The sequence below is a fragment of the Mytilus californianus genome, unplaced genomic scaffold (genome assembly GCF_021869535.1).
Source record: "Mytilus californianus isolate M0D057914Y unplaced genomic scaffold, xbMytCali1.0.p SCAF_3, whole genome shotgun sequence".
In the NCBI taxonomy this organism is placed as follows: domain Eukaryota; kingdom Metazoa; phylum Mollusca; class Bivalvia; order Mytilida; family Mytilidae; genus Mytilus; species Mytilus californianus.
The window spans coordinates 44,054,487-44,071,901 of NW_026262679.1; the positions used below are offsets into that span (position 1 = coordinate 44,054,487).

Genomic DNA, 17,415 nt, shown 5'->3' on the forward strand with positions numbered 1-17,415 from the left:
TCAAGACAGCTTTTATTAAATACAGAAGAAACACTTGGCAAACAGAGTAAGGAAATGATCTTATAATGAATAATTTTTTTTTATTTCTTTTCAGTTTTTCCTGTCAGACAGAGCTGTGTACTTATTGCTGTGGAATGTAAGACTTGGACAAGAACATGCAGGGCTCAATTTCTGGCTCAGTTCTATCAGTGTCCATGCCAGCAAGGCACCAATCTTTATAGTCGGAACACACATGGACCAGGTATTTATTTAGGATCTGAGACTGAACTTAGTGACTGAAGTCCAGCAATGCCCTTGGCACCAAGTCATAAATATTTCAACATTAACCATATGCAATATAGATATTAATTTGCATCATGTATATTGTTTACTGAATGTATTGAATTTGCAACTGGTGACATGTAAAAGATTGATAATAATAATATTATCAAACAGATATGCAGTATTTAATTGCCCACTTTCATATTTTGTTTGTTTGAATCACCCATGTTTGACATATCTATGACACTGACAAAGTAAAATTTGTTATTTCTACTTATTATACAGCAACTAACTGAATAGCAATAAATAAAAACATTTTATTATAGATTAATGTTTCCATATTTAAAAAGAATACTAGGCATAATTGTATGTAAGATAAATTTTAACCAAATATGTAAATTTGAACAACAATATTTTCTTTTCTGTATTTGATGGTCTTTTTTCAGCATAATTGATATCAGTGTTATTAAGAAAAAATATAAAGTAAGTTAAAAAATGTTTTGCTTGACACAGGTTCCAAAAGCAGAAATACCTATGGAAGAAATGATGGCTACCTATCCACAGATTGAGGGGTTCTTTTTTGTCAGTTCATTCACTGGACAGGTAGGTCAAACAATTTACTACACTTTGACCAAATCTTATAAAAAGCAGGTTTCAGTATGGAATACCGAATTGAAGCAATCAATTGAACTTGTTAAATTTCTGTACTCTCAAACAAAAGCTAGTAGGGCTTTTTAGTGAAAATATAGGGAATAATAATTTCCATTTATTTCCCTGAATAAACCTACATCTTATTTTGAACACACTTTTTTTTTTAGGTTTATCGTTGAATAGCTTCAAGAATACATTTCAAACGTATTAAGTCTCTTAGATTATCATTGAATCTCATGGATTCAATACTTTATCTCCTGTCTGCTAAATAGCAATACAATCTCAAAGTTTTGAGAATAAAGTCAACAATTGTTTGTTTCTTGTTTTCAAAAAAATGGTGTCCTTCCTAAAAGAGTAGGTAAGGGCCATATTTGGCCCCTATTATTAAGTTCAATGTTTCAGGATAAAAAATGTTTTAAGTTGATGAAAAGACATGTGAGGAAGTAAAATAGAAGTATTTTTGTCAAAGTTATATTCTGAAGCGTTGATGTTTACATCTAAAATAGGTCAAAAACAGAGATTTTTGAAAAATGTGACAAAATCGTACTGATTTCAACCAAATTAATGCCTAGGAAACATAGAGCGCAGGCGTCGACAAACTAAATATTTGTGTCAGATATGTAAAACGCCATAACAAAGGTTATGCTAAAAGATTTTTTTTTGTCGACGCCTGCGCTCTGTTTCCTAAATTAACATTACTTCTAAAGCAAAAGTGATAAAGGGGATAAGTTGTTATCTGTTTAATTTATGGATTGATCATCTTTCTCCCTAAAACATAGGGGGAGAAACAATGTTGACAGACAAGAGGGCGAAAGACATTTACAACTTACAAGATCTTTGAAAAAGTATCATAGAATGACTTCATTTTTCACTAATTCCAAAAACGATCGTAATTTTGAACCTGCAGAAGTTTTGTTTGCCTTTCTAGTTGTTGAACATATGGTAACATTATTTTAGTATATTAAAATATTCCTGACCACTTCACAAAACTATGTAAGCTGAAAAATGCAACAATATTTAAAAGCCTGTTTGATAAAAATAAATCATAAAAACTATTGTTGAACATTTTTATTATAATCATTGTTAAAATAATGGAAACCCAATTTATTGAATGGTCTTTGAAAATCTCAATGATTATTAATCAAAATATTCTTTGATTAATTATTAAAACCTAACTTTTCCACATATCTTAAACTGCATTTTATATAAACAAATTTGATACTATTACAGGGAATAGAAGAATTAAAGTCTACTCTTCTGAAGGTGACCTTGAAACAAGACTACATGGGAGAAAAGATTCCTGCAGCCTATCTGGATATGGAAAATATTATTTTAAGGTAAACTAATTATGTTGTTACCCTTGGCATACAAAAATTATCCTATTCATTTACCTTTTTATTTTTGTACTTTTTAATCACAATTTTATTTAACGAGACCACATTCCCAGGCAGACACACTGGTGTCCTTAATATATATGCCATCCTTAAATATTTCTGTGTAACAAATTTTTCAATGAAGTATTTTCTTTTTTTCTGGAAGTTATTGGTTATAAAATTGTCAACCTTCCTTGTGAAGAAAGTAAGTTGAAGTAAAAAAGTAATAATTCAATATAAAATATAAAATAAGAAGATGTGGTATGATTGCCAATGAGACAAGTCTCCACTAGAGACCAAATGACATAGAAGTTAACAACTATAGGTCACTGTACGGCCTTCAACAATGAGCAAAACCCTTCAATTTTTTTGGGGGGATGAGGTAGTTAAACTGAATTTAAGTTAAGATTGATTGGTTGCAATAGTTTTGTGATTTTCACCACTTTCAGAACTATTGGCCAGATAGTGTACACAGAAGTGTATCCTTTGGTAGGAAAACTGGCAATCGTATTCAATTAAGATTGGAGTTGAATGCACCTGCTATGTGTGGGATTTAAACACACAACCTATAAAGTTAATGAAAGGATCATTAACATATGATAATTGTTTGAAGGCAATTATGATAAGAAAATGAACGAAATAAAATGCTTTAATTTAAGTATATATTTATTTTCAGCAAGGATCGAAAATATTTTGCCTTCTTTTAAGTAGAATATAAATTTTTCTTCTTAAAATTTTGATCACCTGTAGGAAAAGACAAGAAGATGTGAATTTGGTTGAGTATGGTGAAGTAGAGAGAATGGCTAACATTTCTGGTATTGTGGAGAAAGAAGAGGTAAATATGGATGTAGCTGCTTTGACTATAGTGATATGGAAAGTTAAAATATAAAGCATTGCAATTTATTGGTTCAGGGGAAAATAAGTGTAAATTTTATTGTTTTCATTTTAGATTGATGCAAGAACTGTCATAAAAATGTGAGCTGGTCTATTGAAAGAAACAAATAATTTTATTGTAATGACTCTTCTTACCAATCTTGGTTTAAAAACCCTGTCAATTGTTTTTGTTAAGAATGATTTTTACTACATTAGGCAAAATACTTTTTTCAACCAGATGTGAGGTCATTCAATAAGATGTGCAACAACTTGCATGCTTGAACTTTTTATGGCAGATGATGCGTGTATAGCAGGAGTTGCCTACCATGTCTATGCACCAGGTCTCCCTCTATATGGAGTTCATTTTCATGTTTGTTTTTCTCTCTTTGTTGGTACATTACAAATTAAAAAATGAGTTAGGAACATTGGTAAACTACTGTTACCTCTCATTTGAAATAATAGGAAGGTATTATATTAGCTTGCAGTGTGGATTACTACAATTGTATGCATCATTCAATTTTACAAATAATCAATTATAAACACTATAAAATTGAGAATGGAAATGGGGAATGTGTCAAAGAGACAACAACCCGACCAAAGAGCAAAAAACAGCCAAAGGCCACCAATGGGTCTTCAACACAGCGAGAAAATCACACACCCGGAGGCGGACTTCAGCTGGCCCCTAAACAAAAATGTGTACCGGTACTAGTTCAGTGAAAATGGACGTCATACTTAACTCCAAAACATATAAATGAACTAGAATTAAAAATCATACAAGACTAACAAAGGCCAGAGGCTTCTGACGGGACAGGCGCAAAAATGAGGCGGGGTTTAACATGTTTAGTGAGATCTCAACTCCCCCATACCTCTAGCCAATGTAGAAAAAGCAAACCAGGCAAAACGCACAGTAAAACTCAGTTTAAAAGAAGTCTGAGTCCGATGTCAGAATAGGTAACAAAAGAAACTAAGCAAAATGACAATGATACATAAATTAACAAAGGACTACTAGCAGTTACTAACATGCCAGCTCCAGACCTCAATTAAACTGATTGAAAGATTATGTCTTCATCATATGAATATATATAAGAAAAAAAGTTATTTGCCAAGTTGAATTTTTTTAAGGAGCTTGTGGCTGTATTATACAATGCGTCATTGATCATTGTCATCTAATTTGTAGTATCTTTACAGAATGATATTTTGCAATTTAATAAAATAATCTTACTAATTTTCTTTGATTCTGAATAGCAAAGACAAAACAGAGTTGTCTTGATTGGGTTCTTGTATGAACTTAGGAATAATTTCACTTCTAGGTTGCTCAGGCAGTTCAATTTCTCCATGATCTTGGATCAGTACAACATTTCTCTAATGAAGTTCTAAAATCAAAAGTGGTTATAAACCCACAGTGGATCGTTGATGTGATGGCCAAAGTGGTATCAGTGAAAGAATCACCTATTCAGGTAATCATATATACATATCTGCATCTGATGACCATATGATTATTCCTTGATAGATTTTGGTAGTGATTGCTGGAAATATGTCAAATAAAAAGTCATTTATTTAGGTAGCCAAAAATTCAAATAGAAAATATGGTGCACAGGCTATATCTCAACAGACTCATTTGCAGTAGTTACTAACCACATGGTGATTTAATACATATTATATGATCATTTACAAGCACAACACATTTTTGTGTTTTATTAGATTAAAGAAGCATTTTGATAAGATTTAGTAAAAAAAAATTAACAGTTAGTTTCCTCTTTGGGAGAATTTTTTTTAACAAATTTAGAAGAAGGATCATCATGAGGCAGTGACCAGGAATCTATTTCACATTATACCAAGTAGAGAGAATATGAAAAACCTTTCTCTCAGAGCTACAATTATGTAAAGGTTTTTCTAGTGATTGACTTGTACACAAATTTTGAATTTTTTGTTAGAAAGTCTAAAGAGGGTGATTGCCATTGGTTAACTATTTGACATCAAACTGTAGTGTAATTGTATAGATAAAATTGCGTTATCACTGCAATCCATATCAGGATGGGTATGTCTTTCATGAATACCTTTTGAGTGTTCTAAATATGACCAAACATGCAACAAAGATGCCATGTCATGGAACACTTAGTTTTCATTAAAAATTATCGTAAAAATTTTCTTCACAAGCATCGCTCTTCCAAATGAAATTTACTTTAGTTAACGGTTAGTTTTTTCAGGTACTGATGAGATGTTGTTACTTTTGTGTCTATCACTTAACCCAAATACTACCTTCAAGCAACTTGATTTTTTCAGCTCATTTTGTGATAAGATAGACCTGAGGTTTTTAGAGTAGGCTATTGAATATAAGTAACATTTACACTTCAGGAGGGAAAGCTGAAACATGAAGACATAGGAAAAGTGTGGAAAGAATATCCATCTAACATTCACTTCTGGTTACTACAGCTTACTGAGGAGTATGACCTGACCTTTAAACTGTCCAATGAAAAAGTAAACTTGGTACCCTGTCTTCTGCCGGAGAAAAAGCCTGAGGTATGTAGTCACATACTTTAGTAACTACTGGAAAAGTTATATATTGTAACAGTCAAATTACCTGATTATAATAAAAATCAATTAGACAATTGTTAATGGTTAAGGATAGAAATTGTCTTGACAACCTTAATTTTATCATTCAGGATATTACACAAGTAGAATGGAAATTTTATTGACAAAAACTTACTGCTTTGAAAATTAAATATTAGACTAAGCTATACTTACTGTGGATTCATTTATTTTCGTGGGTACCAATTTTCGTGGATTGAGGAAAACTTGCATTTTTGTGGATATTTGATTTTGCCAATTTCTGCATACAAAGCCTATAGAAAATTTGTGATTCGTTGAACATTTGAATTAGTGGTTCATATGAAACCATGAAACCCACGAAAATTGGTATCCAATGAATAATAATGAATCCACAGTTCCTAATTTAAGTACTAAAGAATTTCATTTTCTTTATTATTTTCAATTTTCAGATAGAAAGGTTTAAGAATACTTATGTCTTCTTCAGCTTTGTAGCTAAATAGTTTTTGTTATCCATATTTTTATAATTTTTATAATTTCTGTACTTTGTGTCTCTGTAGATTCCATGGCCTGAGATCAAGAAGGATTCAGACTACAAAGAAACAAAGATGGTGTATCACTTTGAATACCTTCCTGCAGGTCTTTTCAACAGAGCTCAGGTAAATATACATTAAATGTGTTGTCACTATCAAATATCTCTGAATAGTCAAGCTGATATCTTAATCTTTTGGGGGTCTTATTAAATATTTTATTGTAGTTTAAACCCAATAGAATAATCTCAAGAAAAGATTTGATAACACTGACTGCTGCAAACAACATTTTACAATGCAAAAAGGACAGATATTATAAAAAAAAAATGTTACAAATTTGGATATTATTTCTTGATAACATTATTACTAGCAGTGTTTTCTGTGCAATAAATGCTTGAAATACAGTTTTGTTCACAAATGATTTAATGTTTTCATCAACCCTTTATAATCACTGGAAATTAAGTAACCATCATTCAATAAAATAATCAACAATTAAATGTTTATTTTTGTACAAGTAATTTGTAATCAACATTGATTTCTTAATAAACACATGAAGCATTTGTTGATTTTAGGTTAGATTACAAGAGTTTTCAGACAGTGCTATTATTTGGAAGAGAGGATCTTTTCTCAGAAAGAATGAACATATTGCTCTACTCCACCAAAATAAGTAAGTTTTTGAAATAATATTAATTCACATGCAGTTTCTCCTTGATTTGAAAGTAATACACTTTACACTTATCTCTTGACTGATAATGAAATTTGATATCTCCTGTAACTAAGTTCTATATAAACTAGTACCATCACTTGGTGTCAGACAATACAGAACAGATTTGAATCAAACTGTTTGAATGTACCTTAATTGATGAAGTATACTGAGCTTTTGATTTGATAACAATCATTACCACTGCTATGAAAAATAAAAAAAGGGGTAAAGATGCAGTTTATGCCTTATTTCTCAAAGAAAGAAGCAGTAAGAGCAAAGCTGACATAAGGTTAAATGAGCAGATATCTTTGCTTAGAAATTTCAGAAAATGTTGGAGTTACTGCCCCTGAAATGTTTATTTTTATCAAATTCGTCATTCTTGGCTATTTGATCAAAACTATAGGCAAAAGATGAAAAATTTTAATATAAAAAAAGATCCATCTACCCCCTGTGCATTTAAGAAAACTCGAACAACTGGTTTTGGAGTTGTGGCCAGTGAAATATCACTCTTTTGTAAAAATTTTGTTTTTGGTTCTTATCTCAAATACTGTAGTAACTAGACGAAACATATAAACTGCAAAAATTTTTGGCAGAATAAAATCTATCGACCCTACAAATGTAACAAAAAATCATTTTGGAGTTACGGCCCCTGAAATGTCAATTTTTAGCAAATTTCAGTTTTTTGGGTATTATTTCAAAAAATTACAAGCAATAATAATATGAAGATGTTAATTGCAAAAATTATCAGTGTAACATGAAATCATTGCTTCAACAGTACTGCAGAAAACATATTGATTATAACTCTAAATTTTAAAGTTCCTATTTTGTTTATTTTTTAAGAAAATTTGATAAGCACTGCTAGAATGACATTAACAAATGAAAATATTTTTTCAGGGACACAGAAATGGTTGTGAAAGTACAGGGACCACGTCCTGAGAATATTTTATTTTTGGTTCATGAAGTGTTTGAAGCATTAATTAATGAGTCATTCCATGGTGTGCGGTATGACTTCAGCGTACCGTGTCCAGACTGCAATAATCGTGTAAGTTTGAAGTTAAAAAAAAATGTGTTTTCTTTTGCTATTCTAAAGAAGTAAAACAAAGTATGTTTTACTTTAGATAATTGCCAACATACATAATAAAAGGCAACAGTTTAAGTAATTCTGTATCCAATGATCACAGAAACATTGTTTTTGGAGTAAAACAGGAGAAAACATTGTGCCTCTTAGGTCCGAGTACACAGTTATCGTCCTTTGATTTTCGTTGTCCACGAATAAAGTCCCTAGTGTGGACAGTGTGTTGCTTGCCAATTTTTTTTAGTACCCCTTCCAAATGTATTCCTTCATGTTTTATGCCTCAAATAGCAAGTAGGGGGATGAAATTACACTGTAAAAAAATTTGGGTCATGAATTGTAAAGTAAAGTAGTGATTTGGTCCAGCTGAAAAAGGTTAACAATTAGCACTTCGGAAGCTGTCAAAAGATTTCAAGACCCCCTTAACATAGAATTGTCCATATTTTGAGTTAGAGCCGATGAAGTTTTCTATAATTTTGATATAATTTGTCCCAAAAGTAGTACAACACACTGTAAAAATATTATTGAGAAAGCGCAGGTGGGATTTTTTTTATTTTCATTTATTGTCTAAAAGAAATGCACTACGAAATAACTGTGTACTCGGACCTAAGAGGCGAAATCAGTAAATATAGAATCTGTACTTTGGCAACTTCCCTGAATGATTTAATGGTGTCAATTTGTCAGATAGCATGAAACTAAAGGATTTAAACTTTTATTTGATAGAAATTCTGCAAAAATTACCCATTTTGGCATTATATGGTCAAAATAAGCATTTCAAAGCTTTTTCAATTTTGATGCATAAGTGGCATTCTGACTTTCTATGTGACAGGTTTTCCTGTGTCAATATTTGTGTTTCTATGCTTTAACCCAGTTGTATTACTCATTTGTGAACTCTGAATCTACAGAAAATAAGATTATCTCAGACAATATGTGCAAAATGTGTTGTATAAATGACCCTCGTGTAACGGCCTGTTTGGATCAAGTTAAATGTGAGGACCTAGGTACATAAAAGTTGAAGTCCATAATAAAGATTTCACTAAATTTGTATTAAAGCACTTCACAATGTCTTTTGTACCTGTTTCATTTCACATAGTATCTTTCTTTTCTTATGTTAAATAGCAAGTGGTTCAAATATAAGCCTGCTGAGGCTAAAATTGCATGCGAGTTTTTCACTAAAAAGTGAAAAATCTTTGTATCAGACCATACTGTCTGCAAAAAAAGTAGAATGCAAGGGTCCCTTTATGCTCAGATTTATTGTATCATGTAACCTGAGTATAGAAATTATAAAAAAGACACAAATTTTTATTTCCTATAGCTTCAGTATGCATTTTTAAATGTAAATATGTGCTACGGCCTAAATTGACCCTAAATTATTTTCAGTCTTACTTGGCTTAAGACCCTTTTATACTAATATGGTATGCTATTTGTAATTTTTCTTTCCATTTAAAGTACATTTAATACATATGTAAGGATTATTTATAACCAAAAAACTCCACAAATTTAAAATTGCTGGAAAATAATACATCTTCATGTAAGGCCCCCCTTCATTGGAAAACCTCCATTTTTTGGCACAGGCTCATATAAATTTGACTTTTAAATAATTGTGATAAGTCTGATAAATCAAATGAGTATTCTATTGCTTTAAATATATAATATGTCATATATAAAGCCCTTTAAAATGTAATTTTTTACAATATTTTAATTTTTAAAGCCCCAAATGTTGATAGTTGAAATTTTTCAATTTAAACGTCAAAATTTAACACGCGAAGTTGAATATAGAATTTATCATATTGTCTATAATATATATCCTATTGCCATGAAACTTTGTCAGCAGTCTCATAATTTATTAAGCTTTAGTCATACCAAGTTTTATTAAGATTGGTCAAATTTTTCTATCCTATTAGGTCCGAGTACACAGTTATCGTCCTTTGATTTTCGTTGTCCACGAATAAAGTCCCTAGTGTGGACAGTGTGTTGCTTGCCAATTTTTTTAGTACCCCTTCCAAATGTATTCCTTCATGTTTTATGCCTCAAATAGCAAGTAGGGGGATGAAATTACACTGTAAAAAAATTTGGGTCATGAATTGTAAAGTAAAGTAGTGATTTGGTCCAGCTGAAAAAGGTTAACAATTAGCACTTCGGAAGCTGTCAAAAGATTTCAAGACCCCCTTAACATAGAATTGTCCATATTTTGAGTTAGAGCCGATGAAGTTTTCTATAATTTTGATATAATTTGTCCCAAAAGTAGTACAACACACTGTAAAAATATTATTGAGAAAGCGCAGGTGGGATTTTTTTTATTTTCATTTATTGTCTAAAAGAAATGCACTACGAAATAACTGTGTACTCGGACCTTTGATGTTACTTTTCATCAAAAACCATGTTTTGAGGTTACTTGGACACACAGTACCTTTATTGTATGCAAAAGTTTTCATTAAAAAAAACATAAATAAACTGAACATATTTTATAAGTTTTCAGAAGAATAAATATTAAACTAGTTATGCTTAAGCAGAAATCATGATTATAATTTTAAGATTCATCAGATACTTAGGCAATATTATCTTCCAAAGAACATGAAAGTTGATATTTTGAACTATATTTGTATATTTCAGTCTTCAGCGAATTTTGGTGTAAGTTACTGCACCTCACACATTTTGTAGTTTGTTTTTTCAATTTCTGTTTCTTTTTTTTCACATCAATGAATAAGATTTCTCATTCAGTTTCACTCTATAAATTCTCATCTTTGTCTATTCACTATTTTGATGCCCCCTCTTCTACGTAATTGGTGAATTATTCCTGTATATGCACACATTTGTCTGTCAGATTACTCAAAGGGTAGCAGTACAAAAATATGTCCTTCTGAATGTCTGAATTTCAGTAAATCCTATGTTGGGGAGGGGGATGCATCCATTTAGATGCATAGGAAGTACATATACACAGTTGTAGTTACATCTGGTCTGAAAAGGGATATTGAACTCAAGCCCCTTGTTGGTAAAATACTGTAGTCACTTTATACAAAAGGTAAAATCATAAAAATTCTGAACTCCAAGGAAAATTCAAAAAGGAAAGTCCCTTATCAAATGGCAAAATCAAAAGCTCAAACACATCAAACGAATGGATAACAACAGTCATATTCCTGACTTGGTACAGAAGAACCTAAGAGGATTGTAAAACTGACTGTTATAAGGCACATATTCTGACTCTATCTAATAGGCTCTTTGTTTCAACTAATTTTAATTCACAGTCTACTCATTTTTCAGATCTTGCAATTAATTTGATGTTAACTTGTTATCATCCTGAATATTCATAAAATATATTTGTCATTGTGTGCTTAACAAGCAATAATCAATCTATTAATCATTGCTCAGAACAAGTTCTTATTTTTAGCTCACCTGAACCAAAGGGCATGTGAGCAATTGCCATCACATTGCATCCTTCTTCTGTCTGTTTGTCCTCTGTTTTCCATTTATTATCAATCATAAATTTTTCTCTGAAAATCTGTACCCCTGAAACTCTTTAATGGACAAAGTAGCTATTATTTCAGTCTGCAATTTTTTCCTGGTTAAATCAGCTTAATTTGACTTTTCTGTTTATAACTGAATTGATAAGAACAGTTGTTTTTAGCTCACCTGGTCTGAAAGGCCAAGTGAGCTTTTCTCATCACTTGGCGTCCATCATCCGTCGTCGTCCGTTAACTTTTACAAAAATCTTCTCCTCTGAAACTACTGTACCAAATTTAACCAAACTTGGCCATAATCATCAATGGGGTATCTAGTTTAAAAAATGTGTCCGACGACCCCACCTGCCAACCTACATGGCCGCCATGGCTAAAAATAGAACATAGGGGTAAAATGCAGTTTTGGCTTATATCTCTGAAACTAAAGCATTTAGAGTAAGTCTGACTGGTGTAAAAATGTTCATCAGGTTTAGATCTATCTGCCCTGAAATATTCAGACAAATCAGACAACCCTTTGTTGGGTTGTTGCCCCTGAATTAGTAATTTGAAGGAAATTTTGCAGTTTTTGGTTATTATCTTGAATATTATTATAGATAAAGAAAAACTGTAAGCAACAATAATGTTGAGCAAAACAAGATCTACAAATAAGTCAACATGACCAAAATTGTCAATTGACCCCTTAAGGAGTTATTGTCCTTAATAGTCAATTTTTAACAATTTTTCCTAAATTTTTGTAATCTTTTACAAATATCTTCTCCTCTGAAACTACATTAGACCAATTCAACCAAACTTGACCACAATTATCATAAGGGTATCTAGTTTTAAAAATGTGTCTGATGACCCTGCCTGCCAACCAACATGGCCGACATGGCTAAAAATAGAACATAGGGGTAAAATGCAGTTTTTGGCTTATATCTCTGAAACTAAAGCAAAAGTATAATGGTTGCATTATTTCATGCATCAATTGTAAACAAAAATATCAGGTGAGCGACACAGGCTCCTTGGAACCTCATGTTTCTTTTCTTAAACGTAAAAATTAAATTTAAACACCCTTGTTTTCTCCAGGAATATGTCATCATCACCTTGTAATTCTCATACCAGGGGTAGAAATAAGATGATTTATCTGTATGGTCAAGAGGGAAAGTTCCTTTTTAAATTGACTTGCCCTCAATGGAGTTAACTTCCCCAGTTTGAAATAGTATAAATCAATGAAATTAAATTCCCCAGTTTAAGATAGTATTATCAATGAAATTAAAAGGCCAATTGGGCAAGTTGAACTGCTCGCCTTCTACAAGCAGGGGAAATCTTATTTCTACCCCTGCTTACTTTTGTATATCACTTACTAAAAATAAAATCTCTCCTTCACATACAGGATATTGATTTTTAAGGAAAATATCTCGAAGAAATTTTGTAGAAAATATAAACAGATGATTCATTTTCAAGATTGTAATGTTTTTACAGACAAAATTCTTTGTTTTATTAAAATTTTGAAGAATTGGACATATTTTTGTTATACAGTAGCCTGTCTCTCTAATCTGAATAAATTGTAATAAGTATGTTACAGATTAAATAGAATATATCTTCACTGATCTATTTCAAACTTTACCAAATAATTAGAAATAGCAGATTAAAATTATAAAAACAATGTAAAAAAGTCATAAGAACATAAAAAATGAAATTTATTGTGAAGGAGATAGAGCAATTAGTTTATACCATTAAATGTTTGATCAGAGTTTGTTGAATTATTTTCATTGAGTCAATGAAATCTCCAGCATTTGCTGTGTATAATTGTATTTAAAAGTTGAAGGGGAATGTGAAGATGTGAATCAAGAAGCATTGTTCCTGCTTAAGTAGAGCTTTTTCATTAATTACTGAATTGATTTACTTACCATCTCTTTGATTAGAATAGTTAGAAATATACATGCTCCATTCTTACAGAGTAAAAGGAATATGCATGCTCCATTCTTACAGAGTAAAAAATACAGTATCTTCCTGGCTTTTTATCACTGTATCTATTTTTTTATTGAAGAGAGATCCTTTCATATTTATAACCATAGAAAAATAGCTGCATTATCATAATGCTAACAGTATATTTCCATATGCTAATTATAGATATATATTTTTAGATGAAGAGAGATCCCCACATGTTTACAGCCTCTATGATAAGAAGAGCTTTGGACTTACAAGCTCCATTCCTACAGTGTTTGAAATATTTCCATACCATATCTGTAGGAGATTTACAATGTAAGTGCCACAATTAAACAATTTCTTTTATTACTCCAAATGTGTCTCCATTAGAGAGGAACTACCTCATTGCTATCAATGTAGCATGCTTGTCATGAGTGGGGGAGCTTGTGGTTTCAATCCCTGGACTGGTTGAAAATTGTTAATTGCTGTCCAATTAGCATGCTGCATAGTAAGGGCAAAGAAGGGTAGGCTCTGAGTTAGAATAATATGTCCTGGATAGGGTGACATGTCTTAACTGCAGACTGTTACCTTGTGAACTAGCATATTAAAATCTTACTTTGCTTGTTGGTTCAGTACAAAAAAGGGGTTCATATTCATATCACATTAACATGTTCCCCTACTGAATATGTTTGTAATAACTGCCACTGGACATTAAACAGTCATGGATTAAATAGGACAATTGATTGGTGTTAAAATTTTGCTCATATATTTATAAATTCATTGATTTTGTTTCAAGGCATTCTCAAGAGAATTATTGATTTAATAAATATATTATTTCTCAGCATTATAAAAAATGAAATTCAATTTAAAGGAAATAAATTATTATTATACCCCACTCTAGAAGTGAGGGCTATTATGCATTTACTTTGTCTGTCAGCCCTTCTGTCTGTCTCTTCATCCAATGAATATTTCCAACACTCTGTTCTCAGGTTATGATGAACATAATGACTTCATATGTGGCCAGCAGCTTGAAAGTGATCAGTTGTAATGTATGAGCAATTTTCGGATATGTCAGACACTTACTTCCCATTTGTGATTACTTTAATTTTTTTTTAAATATGTTTAATGAACTTTGAATTTTGTGTCACCTGTTGTAGTTCTACTGAATAATTTCATATTTGGTCAGCAGCTTGGCAGTATGAGTAGTAACTCTTGAGCATTTTTGTTATCTTTCAGACATTTACTTCCTGTTTGTTGTACTTGTATTACGGGATGGGGGTATGCTTAGCATGACAGCATGTGCATTCTTGTTGCATTTGATATTTAAAAAAAACTGTAGAATGTATTCATTTAAAAAGGTAAACAGTCAAACTGTGCATATCAAATGTATTTTTAAAAGTGTATTAAAAGAAGACTTTTAAAAACATTCATTCAAACTTTTCTTGTTTTATAGTTGATTTCTACATGATTATACAAAAATTTTAAACTTTACTATATATATTTTTTAGCTATTATGCCACCAGATACAACGCAGGATTATGATATACATTTAGCTCATGCTGTTAATGATCTTATGGAGTTTGAACAAGGAAAGACACTAGGTACACTTAAAGCTTACTATTCTATGCACTGCATGATTATAAAAATAAGGAGATGTGGTATTGCTATCCACCAATGTTCAAATGAAGTGGATGTAAGCAATTGAAGGCAACCATACAGCCTTCAACAATGAGAAAAACCCAAACCATATAGTCGGCTATAAATGGCCTGACATGAGAAATCAGGTTATTTTTTGCAGGCTTTTATCTATTGCATTTTTATTTTAAATGAAGTATTAAATTTTAGATGAGTATAGTATTTTCATTAATAAGAGTTTCTGTATAACCTGATTGTGAGGAAACACTAAATATTTGGTCCATGAAATTTTTAGTTAACCACAACTTAGTTGAGAGGGATCAAATTGAGTATTCTCATCTTCAGTTACAACCAGTACTCAGTAACTGATTGAAGTTCAGCCTTATACTTTTATGTAAATCTTTGACAATGAGAAATACAATGAAGGTCACAAGTCTCAATTTATTGGCTTTCAAATCATATGCAAATCAGTGTGTAAGTTAAGTTCCCATTGAATGAACTTCTCAAAGAACAAAAGCTATTGTATTAATTCAATGGGACAGTTCCTTTTGCAAAAATTCAAATGGCTAAGTAAACACCACCTAAAATAGGGGAAAGGTTTTATTTCATTATCAGTAAGCTGTTTAAAGATTCATCAAGTGGATGTTCTACCAAAATTTCATGCTTTAGTAACTAAGGCTAAGAGTTGCAGTTCTCCAATACTTTTTTAACCTGCAGTTATGTAATGATTTATGCATAAAGGATATATGGTTGTCAGCTAAGATCCTAGCTGTCAAATGCAGTCTTTTTGTCTACATCATGATATGTTAACGTTGAAAGTAAATTTTACTTTTTAACAGTTTTAATGATTATATTAGATTTAGATTTCATCTGGGAAACTGTTAAATGAGGCCAGCTTTGTGATTGTTTAATCTGTGTTTAATTATATAGTGCATTAGTATTTTTGTGTATTGCAGATATATTTATATCATACTGTGAACTAGATGCACCGAAGGACAAATCAAACGTCATTCACCCTGAAGACGTTAAACAAAAATTATTGAAGGAAAACTATAAATGGTTAGTTTACAGTTGACGTCAATATTTATATCCATGCAATTAGAAGTTAGGAGATAATGTTTTAATCCTTGTACAAATTGGGTACATGGTTTTCTCCTTACTGCTCTTACAGTTTTCAAGCTTAGAATTATTTATTTTTCACAATATGCATTTTGTACATTTACAATAGGTCTGCATATTATCAGGATTTTCTTTTTCAGAAACTTTTCACAAAATGTGTAGATCTTTAATCATTATTTTAGGTGAAATTTAGAATATACCGCAAATGCTTTGTCTACCTACCATCTTTTACAAGAATGAATCTTTTTTATTACTAGATATGACATTTTTGTCTCGCCTTGACGGAGTCAAAAAGCGAGACATAGGTATGCTGTTTCCGGCGGCGGCAGCGGCATCAACCATGTACTAGTTTGTGATTAGGTCAGTTTATGGGGAACCACTAGTGGAAGGTCAATGATATTTGGTATGTAGTTGTATAAGCATTGGCAGATCTCATTTCCATAGAGATTATTTGGCCAGATTAGGTCAGTTTAAGATGAACCACTAATGTTAAGTCAATGATATTCGGTATGTTTCATTTCCATGGAGATTATATAACCCCACCCCCTAATCATGGTTCATTGACTTTGAAACTTTTACATAGTTTACAAGTTAATGTTTGTGTTTAGGTTTTTTTAAAGGGAACAACTTATGAAAAGTCAATGGTATTTGGTTTGCAGTTGTATTAGCATTGGCACATCTCATTTCCATGGAGATTGTTTAGCCCTGTACCTTCAGTCATGGTTCATTGACTTTGAATATTTGCATAACTTACATGTTAAAGTATTGTAATTTTAATTTCAACATTTGCATTATCAAAATAACAAATAGGCGAGACATATCTCTGTGTTAACAGTTTATTTACATATTCTAGAGGTATGTTTATTTATTATCTAGATTTTTGTCGAGCCTTCGACTTTAGTCGAAAAAGCAAGACATAGCGATCCTACATTCCGTCGTCATCGCCGGCGGCGTCCACAAATATTCACTCTGTGGTTAAAGTTTTTGAAATTTTAATAACTTTCTTAAACTATCCTGGATTTCTACCAAACTTGGACAGAAGCTTGTTTATGATCATAAGATAGTATCCAGAAATTAATTTTGTAAAAATAAAATTCCATTTTTTCCGTATTTTACTTATAAATGGACTTAGTTTTTCTGCCGGGAAATATTACATTCACTCTGTGGTTAAAGTTTTTAAACTTTCTTAAACTATCCTGGGTTTGTACCAAACTTGGACAGAAGCTTGTTTATGATCATAAGATAGTATCTAGAAGGAAATTTTGTAAAAAAATAAATCCATTTT

The 17,415-nt window shown here is 31.4% G+C and overlaps 1 protein-coding gene across 4 annotated transcripts in view; it reads left to right on the forward strand.

Moving 5' to 3' along the window:
- The window catches only part of LOC127734644 (uncharacterized), an 80,183-nt gene that overhangs the window by 50,290 nt on the left and 12,478 nt on the right, over positions 1-17,415 (forward strand). For 3 of the 4 annotated variants that reach the window (XM_052244631.1, XM_052244634.1, XM_052244632.1), the window contains 13 exons: positions 95-241; positions 775-864; positions 2,143-2,249; positions 3,036-3,120; positions 4,469-4,615; positions 5,514-5,678; positions 6,266-6,364; positions 6,808-6,902; positions 7,833-7,980; positions 10,624-10,641; positions 13,595-13,712; positions 14,885-14,977; positions 15,968-16,070. In XM_052244631.1, coding sequence (XP_052100591.1) covers positions 95-241; positions 775-864; positions 2,143-2,249; positions 3,036-3,120; positions 4,469-4,615; positions 5,514-5,678; positions 6,266-6,364; positions 6,808-6,902; positions 7,833-7,980; positions 10,624-10,641; positions 13,595-13,712; positions 14,885-14,977; positions 15,968-16,070 — 1,415 coding nt within the window. The remainder of the gene's footprint in view (positions 1-94; positions 242-774; positions 865-2,142; positions 2,250-3,035; positions 3,121-4,468; positions 4,616-5,513; positions 5,679-6,265; positions 6,365-6,807; positions 6,903-7,832; positions 7,981-10,623; positions 10,642-13,594; positions 13,713-14,884; positions 14,978-15,967; positions 16,071-17,415) is intronic. The other variant, XM_052244633.1, reaches the window with a different exon arrangement.